Genomic DNA, 21,074 nt, shown 5'->3' with positions numbered 1-21,074 from the left:
TCACGAAACAATGTATGTAAAACTTTTTGTATGAGAGATAAACTCGAATTGTAAACTTTCACTTAATGCACAACAATGAATACAAAAGGAATAAAAAAATATGTATGGTGTTCAGAGGGAGAGAATACTCTATCAGGTCCAACAAGTGTTTTTTTGGTTATTTATGATTCCTGCCTCAAAATGTTTATAACGTATTTAGAAAACAACACAGACAAATCTAGTTTAATCAAATTAGTTAGAAGACAAACTAGATCAAATCTAGTCTGATCTAATTAGTTATGCGTTCTCAGGAAACAAAAAACACCATCCCAGTTGAGGTGTATGGAGCAAGCAATAAGTGAAAAAGAATAGCTGAGCATTATGCGGAGATTACAGGAACCCATTATTACAAACAAAATACTGTGGGTGGATGATGGTTCCTAGTTAGAGATTAATTTTGAGCTCGTGACTATTCATATGGTCAACTCTTTAACAGTTTTTGCAGTAAGAATATTATCTAATGGCTCACTCCAATACTATCCCCTGCATCTCAGAGGTTAAGTGGGGCTGCCAGTACTTAGAATTACTTTAACTTCAAGTCTTCATTTTGTAGGATTACCCTAGTAGAGCCAGCCACATTTCTGAGGTTGCTATTTCAAAGTAGTAGTTCCCAAACACAGCTGTATTTGTAGCTGTCCATAAAAAGTGACAGATCTCAGCAATGTACTGAATGGAGGCATGAAATAGAAACTATCCAAAAAGTGCAGTCCAGTTTGCAATTACTACAAGAGAATTGCATTGGCCGTTCTTATTATCCTATTAAATGTGACTCATGGATCAATACAATTTTACTAGGCTTTCTCACTTTCCGTTACAATGTAGGAAAAAGGTAGAGTTTCAAGAATGTAACAGAAAAAAAAGAACATAGTAGGAATGAATCCAATTTGAAAATAAGTGAAATTAAAATCTTTATAATAAGACTGCTCACAATGAGGAAAAACATTAGATAATGTCACAAACAACAACTGAAGTGTTGGGATGGCTAAAATAGAATCAAGTATCTCATTAACATGAATGCAAATTTCCCATTACTGTAAGTTTTGAATCTCTAGCAATACCACTAGACCAGTTTTTACTAAAAAACTAAATATTTCTACTTATGAGATTAGAAAGTAAGAAGCATCTGTCTTATAAAAGATTTTTATTTTAATGTTCTCTAAAAATGCAATCACTTTTAATTTTGTGAATAAAGTATTATTTGATGTAATTTTGTAACTTTCCTGGATATTATTTAAGAGTCAATGTGTACTTTTTACAAGGTTATGTCATATTTTGCCATGGTTATCTGTTTTATTCCTCTTGAAACACACCACAAACATTTTTATTCAAAACTTTAGATGTCTATATTTTAATATAAACATACAGTTACTGAGATGTCTTTCATTGTCAATTCTCAGAATATGCTAAATTAAAACCAGAGAAGTATTCCTGTTGGGACACAACCAAGGATTCCTTCATCCTAGCCTTTGCTTCTTGGCAAGAACTTGGGCTCTGCCACACAACTGCCCAGGAAAACCACAGTCATGACTGTGCAGCTTTTTTGGAATGAAATGCACTATCTGGAGTTTTCTGGAAGAAAGCACATCTAATCACAGATGGGCAAGTGAGGATGTCCTCTCTGTCACTAATGAGCTCCCCATTCCCCACCAGGGCCAGGGCCCTTTCTCCTCTTTTCCGTCTCACGTGAGTCACTACTGCACTTATGGACCCTTTGGCTTCCAGAGACACACAAAATCGACAGTTTTCCAGTATGCTTGATTCTGTAACGAAAGCTCTAGGAAGTGAGTGTAACAATGAAATCATTCCTTCCGCCTCACCAGACAGATGGATAGAGACATTCCAGTTTGTTTCCAGTCTTTTGTCTTCGGAGCATTTTTGGCATTTCCTTCAGGAAACTGGAGGTTGTGACCTAAGGTTTCCTTAGTGAACACACTCCTGTTTCCCACAGTTAACCTTACCCAGAAATGACATCTACTCCATTAGGTGAGGTTTATCTTCATGTCCCAACTGTGTCCTGTCCATAGTCGATGACATTTGAAAGCACAATTCGGAAAGTAACAATAGGACTGGAGAGCTAAACACACAAACCAATTTAATACCTAGTGAAGACAACAAAACTACTAAAATAAGATTGAAATAACTTTTACAACAATTTTGTGATGCTTGCAAAGTGCCCTTGCTCTCAGTTTATAACTGGAGAAAGTAAGGACTAAGTATATTAAAGCTTTCAGATATTAAGAATTGAAAGCTTTCAGATAAAAGGTGCCATGCTACTCAGCCTGCATTCTACAACCTGCTACCTCATTGATATTGTACAAATATCAAAGTGTAGACTAGGAGAACCCAAGACAGTGTCCTGCAAAAAACGAAAAAAGTGATTTAATAATGTCTCCCATGTTTAAATCCCCACTTCCCTAGCTTGTTGGTAAAAGGCCAAGAATGTAAGCTTTTGTTGATGGGTTTGAACTGATTTTTGAGTCTCATAACCTAAGTTCGATTTACAATCACACTGTTGTATAGTATTTCTTTAAAAATCCATGTTTTGGAGCAGAATTACTGTATTTAATTTAGTTTGGCTCAAATGCAATCAATTTAAAATTCAAACAATTACTTTTACTTGCCAATGTGGTATTTAAAAGGTTGGTGGTTTGTATCTCATTCTTTACTACTCTTCAGTGTTAACTTACTGAAGTTTCTCACCCTGAAGCAGCCAGGGTGGTTTCTAAACAAACCAGGTTTTTTTTTTTCCACACCCTAGATTATCAAGGTACAATCCTTTAAAGAATAACAGAATTTTTCCCTTAGATTTTTGATTCCAAAAGACACATAGTTAGTGTGTCAATAATTATTTTTAAAAATGCTCTTCACAAAGGGATCTTTCAAAAAATCAGTTTATTAATGTTTAAAAGTTGATAAAGCTATGTGCAAAATCATCCACAGAAGTCAGAAACCTATTAAATACTATTAAAAAAGAGACGTTTCTCTGTTTAATTGCACTGAAAACCATACTATAGAGACAGCGATATATTTTTATTCTTTGTAACATTTATACACCTTTTCCATTGACTATCTAATTTACACTGTACTGAAAAATGTCTGATGTTCCCTATCAGTTAAAATAATGCTTTAAGGGCACAAGAGGGTGGTATTTTCTTAAGAGATGCACATTCAATGGTGTTAACACGTTAGAAAAATCCAATACAATGACCTTTGCTGAAACAAATACATTCAAAAATCATAAAAAGTATTTTTAACACAACAAAATACAACCATCCTGTTGGTTGAAATCAATCCCACAACACTCTGAAATAAACATCAAGAAAAGTGCCAAAGACAGAAGTTGTATTTGTTAGACACATTTGAATATTAAGGAATCTCTCTTGGTTTACAAAAGTCAATCCCCAGTCAGTTTTCACCGTCTTTTGCTCCGTTGCTTCTTTTATGACACTAAGGATCCTGGCTGATATCATTTAGATAAAGGGGACTTCCCTATACAGATTCAGCCACAATGGATATGATACTGTAACACATTTATTTCACTGTAGAAGATGTAAAAAAAAAAAAAAAAAATCAAAGTGACTTCAACCAAATTCCAAAACACTGATCCAGCTTACGTGGAAACTTTGGCCTCAGCAAATGAAATTGCTTTATTATCTCCAAACCATCTCCATCTCCTCAGGGCAACCTACTCAATTCAGCCAACCTGCTACAGATGACCAGGAAAGGGACCACGCCACCACCCTGGCTCTGATGATGGCCAGACAGTTAACACATAAAATAAATTTTGAGGAGGGGTGTGAAAGGGAATGGAGAGCGGGATATGCAGAACATTCCTAGAGAAGCAGAAGTGCACACACTCATCTGGGTTTAAACTAAAGTGAAAAAAATCACCTTCTCCTCAAAGTTCCAGACAAAGAGACGGTTCACATGGGGACATTCGTCTTTGAGGAGGGGCCAGATGAACCCTTCAGGAGCCTGACAATGCTAGACCTTTGGCTCAGTGCAAAATCAAAGCTCCAGGAGGGAGGAAATATATTCCAGGCCAGGACCCGATCTCCACCCTTCCCAGTGCATTGTTCCCAGGAACTAACTCTACCCACCAGCTCCAGGCTTCTCATATTCTCTCCCTCCCTCCTTCTGGCTGGCAGCAGCTCCTCCCTGGCAGCAGTCGAGGCCCAGAGAATTTTTCCAAACACTGGGGTGGTGGCCACATAAGAACACCCCCCCATGGGTTGGCAGCTTTCAGTTTTAGGAAGAAGAGTTGACATTTCCAGAGGACATAATGGTCTCTGGGTTGTCCCCATCGTCCTTCTGGGGGTGGGAGGAGTTGTCCGACTTACTGCGGCTGAATTCCACTCCAGCAATGATGGGTCGTTTGAATTTGCCAGTAGAGTCTCCACTGGGACACTTGCAGCAGGACATGATTTTGATGAAGGCCCGGCGCATCTCCTTGTTGGTCAGAGTGTAAATGATGGGATTGGTGCCAGAATTAAGCACAGCCAACACCAGGAAGTACTCCGCTCTGAAGAGGATGTCACAGGTCTTCACCTTGCAGCCCACATCTAGCAGCAACAGGATGAAGAGGGGCGCCCAACAGGCAATGAAGACGCTCAGGACAATAATCACCGTCTTGAGCAGCGCCAGTGACTTCTCAGAGCTGCGGGAGGCCTTGGAAATATTCTTGCGAAAGGTCAGACGGCGGCTCCGAGTCCTAACCAAGGAGTAGATCCTGCAGTATAGGATGACGATGGAGAGCAGGAGCAGAGTGAAGACCGTGGTGCAGAAGAGGATATAGTGCTTGTGGTAGAGCGGCAGCACCGTGGAGCAGCTGGAGAGCATGCTGATGCAGTTCCAGCCCATGATGGGCAGGCCGCCCAGGATGACAGAGATGACCCAACAGGCACTGATCAGCAGGAAGGAGCGGAAGCTGTTGCTGCCATTGTGGAGTTTCATCTTCAGCATGGTGATGTAGCGCTCAATGGCAATGGCTAGCAAGCTGAACACAGAGGCAGACAGGGCCACGAACATGCTCCCTTCCCGCACAAACCACTGGGCAGGGGTGAGCTTGTAGGTGGTGGCCCCAGACAAGAGCAGGTTGGCTACATACGCCACTCCTGCCAACAGGTCTGAGAGAGCCAGGTTACCAATAAAATAGTACATGGGTCGGTGGAACTTCTTGGTTTTCCAAATCGTCAGCAAGACGAAGATATTCTCCAGGATGATAAAGCAGCAGATGAGGATGAACACCACCGAGGTCAGTTTAATGCCATTATCCTTGTCAGCGCTGATATTCAGCTTTCCCGTGTAGTTGTAATGCCGGATGATGATGTCATAGTTGACATAGTCGGAGATGGAGCTGCGGAGGGCCTTGACCAACGGGATGCTGGTGGACCCCATGGTGCCCACTGTGTCCCCAGGAACCCTGGCGTGGCACTTCTCCAGACGCTAGAGGGCAACGTTGAGAAAGCTGTCACACGCTGTCGGGGTGATTCAGTGGGAGAGATCCAGGCTTTCTGTGTTGCTTTTCCTTGGCTTGAGGGGGCCTGGGAAACCGCAGCCTTAAACAAATCACAAAGAGGAGAAAGTCAGGAAATAAGCCACATCACACTGGCATAATTCTCTCCAGCTAAAACATTGCTCCAGTTGCTGTTGATTTGTTTTAAAGAAACTTGGGGAGAGTGCAGGGAAAGGAATAAAAAAAAATCATATTTTCACTTCTTGCAAAAAAAAAAAAAGAAAAGGGGGAGATAGAGGAAGAGAAACCAAAAATTTACCCCAGCCTGAAAACTTAAACTGGACAAGACGCAGACTCTCCCTATGGTCGGTCGCATCCGCTCAAAAGGAAAAGGGAAACCTGGAAAGGCACGCCCCATTCTAACTCCAGTCCGCCCCGTCGCCCCCCAATTTCCAGCCCGGAGATTTTCTGAAAACTTCACTGGCTTAGCCACGAACTCACCGCCAGCTCATGCTCTCTCCTCGGAAGAGACCTAACTGCCAGTCTGAGGGCTGAGACCCACACCTCTGTCTCCTCTTTCCTCCGCTGAAAGAGGCGAGCACCACCTCCTAATTGCCATGCACGAAAATCACTTGACAGCGTAAGTCATTCTTTGAGCTCTATTAATAACTCTCCAGGAGCAGGTGTGCAGGGTCGGCTCACCACCCTGGGTCCGCGGGCGCAGTGAGGTGTGGGCAACGACGCCTGCCCTGGCCTTCGGTAAACAGGAAAGCTTAGCGCCTGCGTGAAGCAACTGCCTAATCTCTCTTTTTTTTTTCCGCAAGCTAGTGCAAGTGAATTTAAAGGAACTCAGTGAAAACCATTCAGAAGAAAGAGATTGCAATCCATCCCAGAAGTTCGGGATATATTGACTGCATAAGGGATATTTTTAGTTATTGTGGGTACGCTCAAAATAAACACACACACAAGCATACACAAAAGAGAGAAGTTATATTACTAACGACAAAAATACCGGCCTCCACATTCCTAATCTGAGTGCATAACTACTCTCCAGAAACTCACAAAAGCGTACGTCCGGTGCAGCGCTAAGCAAACGTGGGTAGTTTTATTGACTGCCCTCCCTCAACACGTTGCTTCTTCTCATAGAACTAGAAAGTGTGGCGGTAACGAAACACAGCACCGTTTAACAGAACTCTTAAGTTGCTTCAATGTTTCAAGGTAACGCGGCAGTGGTGATGAAAGCGGCGTAACAGAGGCGAGAACAAGTCCAGCAATTCCCGGGACAGCACAGACCGCTCGCGCCAAAAAGCTCCGCATTTCCCTATCGAATTCTGCACCCCGCTCGAGCGCACTGCAAGTTTAAAGCCATCCCCTCCCTCCCCATATTCTTTGTCTATAGAATTTCCAAAATTAACTGCCTTCCTCCCCCTTCTCCGACCAACCGCAGCTTCCAACCCTCAATCTCGGTCGGTTCTCCAGTTGGAACTTAATCCTCCTTCAAATTCCATAAATCACAGAAGCCCAAGAACAATCCGATTGGGTTGGGCTCCATAGTAGCCAGGAATACATGTTTTCAACTCCCAGAGGTGTATGTTTTCAAAGTTTTGTTTGGCTTCGTTCCATCTTAAAATTCGTTTCTGATACTGAAATCCTCCCCACCCCCACGGGGCCCCGCGCCCCCGGCCGGCACCGCTCGCAGCCCCCTACCTCGCTCAAGCAGGACGGAGTTGCGTTGGGAGACCTCTGGGTCTGCACAGCGCGCTCGGCATCTTGCTGCCACCGACTGACGGCGTCGAGCTCTTGCAAACTTACTAGAGTCGGGGTCTCCTCCCTCCGCAGCCGCGCACTCCAACCGCCAGCCCCACACGCAGCGGCCCGCGCTGGCCCGCGAGGCGAAGCTGCTGAGCGCCGCGCCGAGGCTGGGTGGCTTCTTTCGGAAGACACCGGGAGGGGTTAATGCCTCAGCCCCCCACGCCCTTCGCCGGTAGCTGGGGGCCACCGGAGCTCGGCTGCTGAGACGAACTGTCCAGGAAAGATCTAGGTCAGAAGTAACAAAAAAACAAAAAAACAAAAAAAAAAAGAACTCCTCCTCCCCCTCCAGCAACCGAAATTAAAAAAAAAAAAAGAAGGGGCGGGGACTGGTCCCCCCAGGATTCTATTGTATAAATCACGGCCCTTGTCCTGTCATTGGCCGCTCCTGGCGGTGGAGAGGATTCTCTCCAGCTTTGGAAAAGGGAGGAGGTGAAGAGCTTTTGGAAACTTTTCTCTCGAAAAGGCTTAGGGTGCCGAAGGCGATCCGACGTCTCGCAGCTCACCTCCCGCGTCCCCCACCCCCGCGGCCCTCAGGGAATATGACACCCGAGAAGAAAACCCGGCGCCCCCGGGGGCTCCTCTGCGCAGGGAGGAGAAACCGGAGCCGCAGCCCGCCGAGCCCAGGCCGCGCTCGGGGTCCGAGAGGCTGGGAAGGGGCTGCAAGAGAGATGAAGGAGGCGAGTAGCCCCGGAGGCAGAAGGGGCGGAGAGGTTCCTCCGCCCCTAACTTCCAATCCCCGTGCTGCCTGGAAACTTGCTGTCGGATGGGCAGAAAGTGGCTTTCGCGGGGCGCACAGTGAAATGGGCTAGCGCCCGGCTAGGTATTGGGGGGTGGGGTTCCCCTCACTCAACTCAATCTGACACAAAGTTAGACCCGTGTCGGGAATTCTGGCCAGTGGTGAGGCCCTTGAGGAGGTGGGCTGCTGCCCGATTCTGGGAGATTTAAAGAGCCGGTGGCTTGGGCAGCTCAGGAATTTCCGAAGGGAAAGAGTCGCCCAGCCCGCCTGTCGCCTGAAGCTGCCCCGTTGGATGCCCGCGCCCTTCTCCCCGTTCCTCCCCGGGAGGAGACTTCAGAGGCCACCAAACCTTAATACTTGCCGACGCCTTCCTTTTGCTTAGATACTACTTCAGAACTTGAGGCTGAGAGGCGCCCTTGGTCAGATTCGCCTGAGTGGCAATGGCAGGGCACTTCTGCCCCTGCCCTACTGCTACAAAGACAGTTTCCACCCAGTCCCTGGTCTCCCATCCCGACAGATGTGAACGGAAAACTTCCTCTGCTGTGCAGTTGCAATTGATAGACACACCCTGTACCTGAATGACTCAGAAGGATGCTGAATGAATAAACAACAGACTCCTGGTTTCTTAGATCTTATGAGTTTGCAAAAAAACCTTAAGTAACCGTTAATTCACAGCTGCCTTGAAGCCTCATCAACTATTTCACACTCAGCATATAACCACACTTCCAACAGCAGTACGTGCACATGTACTACACGAAAACTAAGATAATGGTGTCCCTTTGATTGGATTTGAGGACTTAGATCATTTAAAGAGGGAAGCTTGTCGTGTCTACACAACTCAACATAAATTGGGGGGCTGGAAACACCCCCCCCACACACACACACACATACACACTAATTTAAGGATCATTTGAAGGGAAAGGACTTAAAGTGACTTGCACTTAGACTGTATCAGACACTGTGATAGATTATCTAATTTAACACTACTGCTCTTTGAAGCAGATCCCCAGTGCCATAGTGGTTAAGAGCTTGGCCACTAACCAAAAGGTTGCCAGTTGGAATCCATCAGCCGCTCCTCGAAAACTCTATGGAGCAGTTCTACTTCATCCTATAGGGTCGCTATGAGTCGAATCCACCCAGCGGCAAGGGTTGGTTTGGTTGGCCCTTTGAAGCAAACATTGCTGGCCATTTTATTGATGAGGGAAGTGTCACTTAGACAGCTAAAATGACTCGTAGTTCTCCCAGCTAGTTAGGGGCAGAACTGGATTCCAGAACTTCAGTACTGCCATGCCATGTCTCTCAGCTCAACTGTCTTCAGTTTAGAAGTAAAAGCAGGTTTACTCTTTTCCTAGGTAAACACTTGCTCCACATGCTGCTTCCCCCAAACTTCCTATGACTCTCTCGTTCTTCCCATGCTTGGCCTCTGATGACTTTATCTTCAGCTTACCATGAGTGTTTATGTGTCTCCTTTTCCAAAAAAGTCACTGTCTTCCTCCACAGAATTGGTCCCTTATCTCTCACTTTTCTCTTTTGCCAACCTTCAAAACTGTGTAATGCAATATGATCCACTTTTGGAACCCGACAAGTTTAGGTTTGGTCTTAACACTGCCAGTTCCTAGCTGTGTGACTTTGAGCAACTTCCTTTAACTTCTTTGACCCTCAATTTCCTCATCTCTAAAAAGGTTAATAATATTTCTCTCTTTCAGTCATTGTGAACATTAAAGAGTTTCATACATACAAAGTGTCCGTTATAGTACAGAGTAAGCTCTTTACCCTCCCACCACTTCTATCTCTGTTGTTGTTACTTGCCACTGAGTCATCTCTGACTCTTAGAGACCCCATGTGTGCAGAGTAGAACTGCTTCGTAGGATTTTCAAGGCTGTGACCTTTCAGAAGCAGATCACCAGACCTGTCTTCCAGGGCACCTCTGGGTGGGTTCAAACCGCTGACCTTTCAGCTGTAGTAGTCGAGTACTTAACCATTTGTGCTACTCAGGATCTCACCTCTATTTCTAACTCTATTACACTCATTGCTTTCATTACCTCACTTTCCATCTTTCCATTCACTTTCCTTTTTGATTTTCAAATAATTTTTTTTTTGAAATAACACCTGCTCATGGTTTCAAAAAATCAAATACAGTAGTCCTCCCTTATCCAAGATTTCACTTTCCACAGTTTCAGTTACCCACGGTCAACCATGTTCTGCAGTGCTTGTGTTCAAGTAATCTTTGTTTTACTTAATAATGGCCCCAAAACATAGGCGTAGTGATGCTGGCAATTCCGATATGCCAAAGAGAAGCCATAAAGTGCCTCTATTTTATTATTAATTATTGTTGTTAATCTCTTACTATGCCTACTTTATAAATTAAACTTTATCACAGGTAAGTATGTTTAGGAAAAAAACATAGTATATTCAGGGTTCAGCTTGAGGCATTCACTGGGGGTCTTAGAATGTATCCCCTGCAGATAACGGTGGACTGTTGTAATAGAAAACTAGCAAGAGAGAGCATGTCATCAGAGGCTTCCTTGACCTCTCATCCTCCCAGTCACTTTTAAGACCTTTTAGTGTTTCTTTTGGTGGTTACTTTCAAACCTCTAAATCCCATGTTAACACCTTTATTTCTTGATTATCAATTTTAGATCATACCTATAGCTTTTCTGCCACGCTGAAGGAATATTAATTTACTTACCCTTAAGAAACATGCTTCTGATATAAACATTCCAAATACTTGCATGTCTGATATTTTTAAAATTTTATTCTTACACTTGACTAATATTTTGGCTGAGTATAGATTTATTTCATTTTACTTGGATCCACAATGAATATCCATGGAAGCAGCAGTCAAGAAATCAAAAGATACATTGCATTGGGAAAATCTGCTGCAAAAGACCTCTTTGAAGTGTTAAAAAGCAAAGATGTCACCTTGAAAACTAAAGTGCACCGGACCCAAGCCGTGATATTTTTAATCACCTCCTATGCATGCGAAAGCTCGGCAATGAATAAGGGAGACCAAAGAAGAATTGACACCTTTGAATTATGGTGTTGGTGAAGCATACTGAGTATACCATGGACTGCCAGAAGAACAAACAAATCTGTCTTGGAAGAAGTACAGCCAGGGTGCTCCTTAGAAGCAAGGAAAGACCCTCAGCGAGATAGATTGACACAGTGGCTACAACAATGGGCTCAAGCACAACAAAGATTGTGAGGATGGCACAGGATCGGGCAGTGTTCTGTTCTGTTCTGTTGTACATAAGATGGCTAAGAGTCAGAACAGACTCAAGGGCACCTAACAACAACAACAACATAGATTCATAAGTTGTAAATAATTTTTCCTGAGAATTTAAAAGGCATTATTCCCTTATCTTTTAACTTCTATTGGTACTGACATGAAGTCAAAGCTATTCTGATTCCAAAATTTCACATGACTACTTTTTTTTTCTCTTCTAGGTGTTTTTAGAATCATGTCTTGTTCGTCAGTGTTCCACAATTGTACAGTGATATCCCTTGATTTTCCAAGCTTTCTCCTGAACACGTAACAAGCTGTTTACAGTTCTGGGAAACTATCTGGAATTACTCCTTTGACAACTTCGTTCTCTACCTAGAACTCCCACTCTTCAGATTATGGATCGTCTGGGATGATTCTTTAATTTTCTTATATTTTATTTTTCCATTTTCTAAATCTTTATCTTTTTGTTCAACCCTTTTAAATCTTCACTTAATATTTCCATTTCTGCTCTCTCTCCTGCCTTTAATTTCCAAATGCTCTCTTTTTCTTTTCTGAGTGTTCTCTTTTTATAGAATCCTGTTGCTGTATATTCACTTACCTCTGAGGATATTGGAATGTTGCTGTTACTGTTGACATTTTCTCCTTTTTTCTTCCTTGTCTCATTTTCCTGTTTGTTTGGTCTCAGGTGTTCGTGGTGTCAGAGACTTGACCAATTGTCAGGTGATCTCTGGCTCTCCTTTTCATACTTCAGACAGAGGCACCAAAAACTGATTAAAAACTTTGTTTGGGGGCGGGCTTGTCAATGGAGGGGTGTTAGGTGATTAGGCTGGGCTATTTTGTTGGAGGATCCCAAATGTCAATATCTGGAGAGTTCTACTCCTGGGCTGGTCCAGAGGAATTCTAAAACCTCTTTTCTGGCTTCTAACATATTTCCAAGTGAATCAAGGAAGAAGAGCGAGGAGTAGGGAAGGAGGGAGAATCTCATCATTCAGTATTTAGACTTGTACTGAATCACCATGATGGGGGATGTGGGATCCCCCACCCTCCAAGACACTCACACACTCTCAGTGCTGCCAGGTGCTCCTGAGTCTAAAAAGAAAACAAATCACTGCCATCAAGTAGGTTCTGACTCATAGTGACTCCATAAGGCTTCAAAGGCTGTAAATCTCTAAGGAAGATTATACAATGATACACCTTGACTGCCACATCTCTCTCCCGAGGAGCTGTTGGTGGTTTCAAACTGCCAAATTTTCAGTCGAGTGCCTTAACCACTGCGCCACCAGGGCTTCAGCATCTAAAGACCCTCTGATTTGGTCCTTTCAGAGAATAAACCTCCAGTCTTCTGCTAGAATGGGGGTGTTGGCACTTATCTTGTTGTACAAGTTGGAGATAGAGGGCTGGAGATTTGTCTTGCTTCTTTTATCCTGATAAAAAAAAAAATTACGTTAAAATAAAAAAGGGAAATAAATGGAAAGTGAGATAATGAAAGCAATGAGTATAGTAGGGTTAGAGATAGAGAGGTGGGGCAGAGGAGTGTGAAGCATTTTCTGTGTACTGTAGGGAATATTTTACAATCAGTCCTCTCATTTTTATATCAGCATTTACCACCACTTTCCACAAAAGCCTGGAGCTTCCAATTTCTGTTTCTATTTGAGGTTCTGTGATAGGAAATTAGCTTGCTTCTAGGATCCCCCCACTGCTAGCTCAGGTTTCAACTTTCTGTGGTCTGACAAGACAGTTACATACTTTAATTTGTTTCCCAGATTCTAAAATTTTATTGTTATCGTCAGTGGCAAATTAACCTCGAAGCTAATGTAGCTTAAACTTCAGAGTTCCTCACTTCCAAGATCCTGTCAGAAGCCCTAGCAGTGTTTCCACAAGGTTATATGTTTTTGCAAAATATCAAAAGTAAAATGTTGAACTGCAATTGGTTAAGATTGCTGTCTCTTGCCAGTAGGATTTATCTATTATTACATTTTCTCTTTTGTAGGGGTGATTTTGGACTTGCTGTAGGCATTTTGGGAATCTGACTAAGGGAAAGTTGAGCTTGGGCTATATTTAGTTTGAGTTTTTTGGAGCTCTGGTGGCACAGTGGTTAAGAGCTCGGCCACTGACCAAAAGGTCGGCAGTTCAAATCCACCAGTTGCTCCTTGGAAACCCTATGGGGCAGTTCTACTCTGTCCTATAAGGTCGCTGTGAGTCGGAATCTACTGGACGACGATGGGTTTTAGTTTGAGTTTAGAAGGATACATAAGTGAGGTTCACAGTTACTCCTACGTTATTACTAGCCAACCTGGTGTAGAAATGGTTTTTAAGAATGCTTCTGCCGCCGTCTGTGGCTAATCATGCAGTCATCCTACGAACGCACAAAGCAAAGTGTCATGTCACTCTAATTCAGAAGCTAGTCTCCGGTAAATTGTCACAAAGATCCAATGGACTAATTGTAAGTGGAAGATTTGATTGCCGTTGTCACCCAGTCAATATAGAAGATCTCTCCTCTCTAGAATATATTTGATAATCCAGTATATATAATTACAAACATGTCATACTTTTTTCCATTTTTGTTGGGAATCACACAAAAAAGATTGCTCAGAATTCCTGGATGTGTCCTGTATTTGTAGGGTAAAAATACTGAAATTTGGAAAGAAATTTTGGATTATTTCAATAAAATATATGAGAAATTACAGGCTTCTGATTAGAATATATATAAAGATTATTTTCTTTTGTCATTTATATATTTATTTATTAAGGGACTAAGAAAATTCATATTAAAAATAAATGAAATGTGAAACAAAAACAATAAAAATGAGCAATTAAATCAATAAAGATTATTTTGATGTTGAGAAGCAAGTTGCAACAACAAAAAAAAAAGTTTTCAGATCATACCAAGAGCAGTAATACATTATTAAAAGGAGGATACAAGTTTTGAATAGAAGTAATGAATCGGTTCTTGGATTGTTGATAATCCATAAAATGAAGAGGAAGGGTTCATAAGAACTAGAAAAAGATATAAATTTCCTGCTGGTCTGATACACAAAAAGATGAACATGGACAAGGACACTATAAAGCTCAAAATATGCCACCATAACATGAAGACACCAAAAGCAAAATGGTTAATGATTATCCCAATGTAAGTATATTTACAATTAATCACAGAACAAGAATCCTTGATATGTTCTAAAATCCTACAGCTCATATACGAAAACAATGTGATAGCAATTTTTCTAAATTTGGCAACAATCCTAAAACTTACATGACGTTGTCAATAAGAATTTTGAGGTTGAAAGAAATTTCTCTAAATGATCAATAATAAAAACCAAATTGTGATCAAACATGCTAAAGTAAGGACTGAATTCTTTTTCTATTCTCTCTAAAGAAAATGAGATTACAACCTTTCATCCCATGAAGAGGCTATCAAGGAGTATGCAACCAAAGATGTAAGGAAAGAAGTATTATAAAATGTTTAAGACGGTTAATAAAAATATTGCTATTTTTACAATGTTTGATAGTTTTTTTAAATTAGTAATTTGTTGTAATGTATTTTCTTATTCTAAATACATAGTATTCACTTTTGTACCTAATATTGTTTTTTTTTTCCTAAATGAGAGCTTCTCCACCCCCAACTGTATAGGCTTCTATCTGGCTCCTGTCTCTTCTCTTGCCCCCTTTAGCATTATATTTATTGCATTTAGTGAGACTGGAAAGAAAGGTAAATATGTGCACAAGCTTCCATATTTTGACAGAAATTTCCATTTATGATTTTGAAAAATAGTAATAATTTATTATACATATATACCTAATTAAAAATGAAATATTTCTATAAAATTTATTAATTAAAAATAATTCATCCTCCTATTCTTACTCCCTAATGATATATATATATATTTTGCTTTAAAGAACTGAAATTTATTGTTTCATAATTTTGGTTTTTCAGAGTCCAGATTCTAAGCATCAACAGGGTTAGACTCTATCTGTGGGCTGTAAGGGAAGATTTTTGTCTTTTTCTGCTTCTGTAAACCCAAGGGCTTCTTGGTGTTCCTTGGCTACTTGTAGATGTTTCCTCACATGGTATCTGCCTTCCCTTGTGTGTGTCTCTATCTATCATGCACTTTTTAATGAGACATCACTCAGCAGTGATTAGATTTAGGACCCATCCTACTCTGGTATGACCTCATTAGTATAGCAAACCAAACAAGTAACCAGTTGTCATCGTGAATTCCAACTCATGGTGACCTTATGTGTGTCAGAGTAGAGCTGTGCTCCATGAGGTTTTCAACGTCTGTGACCTTTCAGAAGTAGATTGCCAGGTCTTTCTTCTGAACTGCCTCTGGTGGATTCAAATTTCCAACCTTTCAATTCGTAGTCGAGTACTTAAGTGTTTGCACCACCCAGGGATTCCCAACTTAATAAGAGAAAACCTCAATTTCCAAACAGGGTCATATTTAAAGTTACAGGAGTTAGGACTTCAGAATAACTTTATTTTTTGTTGTACTTTAGATGAAGGTTTACAGAACAAACTAGTTTCTCATGAAATAGTACACATATTGTTTTATGGCATTGGTTAACAACCCCACAACATGTCGACACTCTCCCCTTCCCCACCTTGGGTTCCCTATTACCAGCTTTCCTGGCCCCTCCTGTCTTCTAGTTCTTGCCCCTGTGCTGGTGTGCCCCTTTAGTCTCATTTTGTTTTATGGGCCTGTCTAATCTTTGGCTGAAGGGTAAACCTCGGGAGTGACTTCATTACTGAGCTAAAACGGTGTCTCGGGGCTTCTCCAGTCTCTTTCAGGCCAGTAAGTCTGGTCTTTTTTTGTGAGGTAGAATTTTGTTCTACATTTTTCTCCAGCTCTGTCTGGGACCCTTTATTGTGATCCCTGTCAGAGCAGTCGGTGGTAGCCAGGCGCCATCTAGTTGTACTGGACTCAGTCTCGTGGAGGCCGTGGTAGATGTGGTCCATTAGTCCTTTGGACTAATCTTTCCCTTGTATCTTTAGTTTCCTTCATTCTTCCTTGCTCCAGAAGGGGTGAGACCAGTGGAGTCCAATGGTAAATATTTTTATCTCTTTTACTTTTCCTTTGTGCATTTGCCTCCATATTTTCTAATAATGTTCTTATACTAAACTTTTTGATTTTTTTCAGTTTTCAATTATGTGTTGACCTTGCCTTTTGAACATGAGTATTAGCTCTCTCTTAAATATACTGCTGCTCCTCCTACAATTTCTCATCTCCAAATATAGATTAAAGAGTAATTTTTGTATTATTATGACTGCAAATTTTATTCGCAGCTTAGCCGTACATGTGGTATGATATACATCTACTCCTCACTTGTTGACTCTCTTGTTTTCTGACATTTCACATTTATGATAATAGTAAAAAACCTAAAAAATAGTAAAAAAAAATCTATTTCGTTCATTAATGACTTACGACTGGCATTAACGAACACTGAGATGCAAGGCAAGAGTAATGCTGGCTGTGATGGTTAAAGTTATGTATCAGCTTCACTGGGCCATGATTCTCAATGGTTTGGCAGTTATGTAATGATGTAATTTGGCAGTTACTTAATGATGTAATCACCCTCCATTTTGTGATCTGATGTGCTCATCTTCCATTTTCACATAACTACCTGGTCTTTGGGACCTAAACATGACAATAAATGAAGAGTGGGTATATTTACTTTCCTGCATAACTTCTGGGTTTCCCTAGACTTAAATATTGTCCTTTTCTTTGTTTGATTAGTTCCTGTATACTTATTGCTAGTTTATCCCTACACTCTCAGTGTATTCGAGCACATGAGAAAACATATCAAATTCATCTTCATGGAGACATCACTCTTGAGTCCTGTGTCCTTCTCTTCAGTCCCAAATGCTGCATGGTTACTGTCCTGGGGACTCCTTGCACATCTCTCCTGGTTGGAGTTTCATTTCTTGCATCTTCCTGATTCTTTGTTTATGCCTTCCTATTGATGAAGCCCCCGTGGCACAGTGGTTAAGCACTTGGACACTAACCAAAAGGTCAGTGGTTTGAACCCACCAGCCGCTTCATGGGAGAGAGTGGCAGCCTGCTTCTGTAAAGATTTACAGCCTTGGAAACCCTATGAGGCAGTTCCACTCAGTCCTATAAGATCACTATGAGTCAAGATCGACTTGATGTCAGTGGTTTATTAATGGAGGACAACTTCTGGTAGTTTACTGGTTAGGGGTATATGGGAGATAAAGTCCTTGAGAAGTTCAATAAATAAAAATGTCTTTTTCCCATCTTAATTCTTGATTAATAGTTTGACCAAGTATAGAACTCTGGGTTGAAAATTATTTTCCTTGAGAATTTTTGAGGCTTCATTCCATTGTCTTCTGGCTTCCAGTGTTGTTAAAAATTGAGATGCCGACTTCCGGGCAACATGGCACTACAGTCAGAAGCACCACTCCGTCCCTCCACAGCAAAGACATGAAAAACTGAGTTAAAAGGAGTCACACCTCAATCCTGAAACCTTAAGCATCAAATGAAGAGATAAAGAGCTCAGCCAAGCATCAAATGGAGTAAAAAACTGACCGAGAACAGAGAGCGAGGAGAAATACATACAGAGATCCCCTATCAGCTACTGCACCATGGATCGGCCATCTGGGGCTCCTATCAGAGATCAGCAAACAGGGGGTACAAGAAAGCAGCTTCACAGAGCTTCCAGAAGGAGACAGAACAACTGGTAACAAGCTGTCTTGTTATCTAGTGCTGCTCTAACAGAAATATCACGAGTGGATGGTTTTAACAAAGAGAAGTTTATTTCCTTACAGTAAAGTAGGCTAAAAGTCCAAATTCAGGGTGTCAGCTCCAGGGGAAGACTTTCTCTCTCTGTCAGCCTTATCATCAATTTTCCACCAGACTGGGAGCTTCTCCATGCGGGGACCCCGGGTCCAAAGGACGTGCTCTGCTCCCGGTGCTTCTTTCTTGGTGGTATGAGGTCCCCCCAACTCTCCGCTTGCTTTCCTTTCCTTTTATCTCTTGAGAGATAAAAGGTGGTGCAGGACACACCCCAGGGAAACTCCCTTTACATTGGATCAGGGATGTGACCTGGGTAAAGGTGGTGTTACAATCCCACTCTAATCCTCTTTAACATAAAATTACGATCACAAAATGGAGGCCAACCACACAATTCTGGGAATATGGCCCAGCCAAATTGATGCACACATTTTTGGGAGGACATAATTCAAACCATGACACCAGCAATATATGCTTTCCCACCCCCCACCCTTCTTCACCATCTCTCGTCCTTCTCTGCTTCCTGTGGCCACAGTCTTTTGACCAGGAAGCACAAGCTTCACCCAGTGTTGCTTGGATTCCACCTGCCTGCACTGGCCGGCTCCCTGAGTGTCATTTGTTGGCTGCTGGTGTTGCTTTTTTCTGCTTCTTTAGATTTCTTCCTTACCTCTCACCACCTCCCCCTCCTTTCTCCCAAATACCTGGATCCATGTGCCATCTTTGCTCCTTCCTGAAAGGTTGTGAAACAGTGCTCAACTGTGAAACTCCTTCCCAGCCCGTGCCACCACGCTGGTGGGACACCTGGGGCTTTTCTTTGTTTGTTTGCTCTGATTTGTTCTGTTTTGATTTGTTTGTCTGTTTTCTTTTTCTTTTCTCAGCTTCAGAGTCCCTTCTAGCCAGGCAGCACTACACAGCTTGGAAGCTAGTCCCTTACTCTGCACAGACACACAGGGACATCCCTTTGGGCATTTCTTTTTTCTTGTTTTTTTTTCTTTCTTTCCTTTAGGTTTTTTTGTTTATTTGTTTTGTTTTCTTCTCTCTCTTTTCCCTTTTTGTCTTTCTACATTTCCAGTTTCTCGATCTACTCATTTTTTTTACCTTTTTTCTTTTTTTAATCTTTGTTTTTCTCCATTTCTCAGTCTCTCATGTCTCCACTCCAATAGCAAGCTCTCTTAGCAGTTTTTTTGTTAGTGTGTATGTTTTTGGCCCCTGTTCCTCTCTCCTGTCGCTACTCTTTCCCAAACCCATCTTAGCTCCACACATCACAACCTCCCTCCTCCTTCCCACCAACCTGCACCGTGTGCTGACCATCACACTCCCAAGCAGCACAGGCACAGCCTACTGGAACCTTAACTGTACTGATTCCTGGTCTGCATTGTCGCCCTAATATGTGCTACAAACAACCCATCCCAGCAACTCTGCTTCAGCTGGACCTGACCTGCTGTACCATACCTGGGTGACTGACCCTGCCCATTCGAGAAGGAGGTGGAAAGTATCATGAAAACAGACAAGCAATCAACAAACCATGCACTGCCTGCCTGCTCAAACATAACCAAATAAAACAAAAAAGCAGGATGAAACAAACAAATCTAAAATCAATAAATGAGGAAAATAACTCTTTAATGCTCCCCAAACAGCAGACAATATCAAAACATATACAAAAACATATACTGGATGGTTCCAGTAGACGTACAAAATAAAACACCAGATGACTTTCCAGTAGAAGAAAAGGCACTAGAACTACCTAATAGGGAATTCAAATCTCTAATATTCAGACTTGTCCAACAGTTGAAGCAAAAATCAGACAAAAATGAGGAAAAAATAGACAAATTCATGGAAAAGGCAGACAAATTCTTGGAAAATATGGACCAAAAATGGAAGAATTCAAGAAAATAATACAGGAACAAAATGCTAAAATAAATTCACAACTAGATATCATACAAAAATGACAATTAGAAATCCAAAGATAAACAACAAGATTTCAGAGGTGGACAGGGTCACTGAAGGGCTGAGGAGCAGATTTGAAATGATAGAAGATACGATCAGCGAAATTGAAGACAAACGCTTGGATACAAACCTGTTTGAGGAAAAATTAGAAAAAAGAACGAAGAAAAATGAAGAAACCATGAGAATTACGTGGGATACAATCAAAAGCAAAAATCTGCAAGTGATTGGAGTTGCAAAACAGGGGGAGAAAACAGAAAACACAGAGAGGATCATTGAAGAATTGCTGACAGAAAACTTCTCCAATATCATGGAAGATGAAAAGCTGACCAGCCAAGAAGTTAAATGAACCCCATATAGGACAGACCCCAAAAGAAAATCACCAAGACAGATCATAACCACACTCCTAAAACCAAAGACGAACAAAGAATCCTGAGAGCAGCTAGAGAAAATCAAAAAGTCACATACAGTGGAGAAATAATAAGACTAAGCTCGGATTATTCAGCAGAAACCATGCAGGCTAGAAGGTAATGGGATGACATACACAAAACCTTGAAAGAAAAAAATTGTCAACCAAGAATAACATATCCTGCAAAATTCTCGTTCACATATGATGGTGAAATTAGGCCATTTCCAGATAAACAGAATTTAAGGGACTATGTAAAAACCAAACCAAACTTAGAAGACTTATTAAAGGAGTCCTTTGATCTGAGAATGAACAACATCAGACCACAGGCTGAATATAAGACACAGTATTATACTAGTCAGATACCAACCTAAGAAATGAATTCTTAAGGACTACCCAAAACCAAAAGAATTACAACAAGGAACCAGAGGTTAATCTGTAAATAACAACAGCATCAGAACAATAAAAGAGGGAATGAATGGTGTAGGTATAGAACCTTCTAATGGAGAGGAAGGCAAGGTGAAACTAAGTAATAATAGACTGGTTCAAACCTACGAAGATAAGGGTAAATTTCAAGGCAACCACAAAAAAAGTTAACAAACCTACTCATCAAATAAAAAAGAAAAACATAAAGTCTCAGTAAAAACAAAACCTATAAAAACAAAAGAAATGAAAAAAAAATCCACAAACAAAAAGAATTCAGCACA

The 21,074-nt window shown here is 41.5% G+C and overlaps 1 protein-coding gene across 4 annotated transcripts; it reads right to left on the bottom strand.

The window, feature by feature from the left end:
• Positions 1–2,917: 2,917 nt before the first annotated feature.
• On the bottom strand, positions 2,918–8,756 carry S1PR1 (sphingosine-1-phosphate receptor 1). Of its 4 annotated transcripts, none has more exons than XM_004385729.3 (2): positions 7,202–7,582; positions 2,918–5,597 (listed from the first exon to the last, which is right to left on the bottom strand). In XM_004385729.3, the coding sequence occupies exon 2, from the start codon at positions 5,434–5,436 to the stop codon at positions 4,288–4,290; it is 1,149 nt and encodes a 382-aa protein (XP_004385786.1). In that variant the 5' UTR covers positions 5,437–5,597; positions 7,202–7,582; the 3' UTR covers positions 2,918–4,287. The 4 variants fall into 4 exon arrangements, with proteins under 4 accessions (XP_004385786.1, XP_023595770.1, XP_023595769.1 ...); XM_023740002.1 differs by lacking the exon at positions 7,202–7,582 and adding an exon at positions 8,392–8,756 and having other exon boundaries at positions 3,055–5,597; XM_023740001.1 differs by having other exon boundaries at positions 3,055–5,597; positions 7,307–7,582.
• Positions 8,757–21,074: the final 12,318 nt, after the last annotated feature.

This window comes from Trichechus manatus, unplaced genomic scaffold, assembly GCF_000243295.1.
Source record: "Trichechus manatus latirostris isolate Lorelei unplaced genomic scaffold, TriManLat1.0 scaffold00144, whole genome shotgun sequence".
Lineage (NCBI taxonomy): Eukaryota > Metazoa > Chordata > Mammalia > Sirenia > Trichechidae > Trichechus > Trichechus manatus.
This window is presented reverse-complemented; position numbering and strand designations above follow the sequence as displayed.

Bases quoted from the DNA above. Each gene is read 5' to 3' on its own strand.
- S1PR1 (XM_023740002.1), bottom strand. From the start codon at position 5,436: ATGGGGTCCACCAGCATCCCGTTGGTCAAGGCCCTCCGCAGCTCCATC.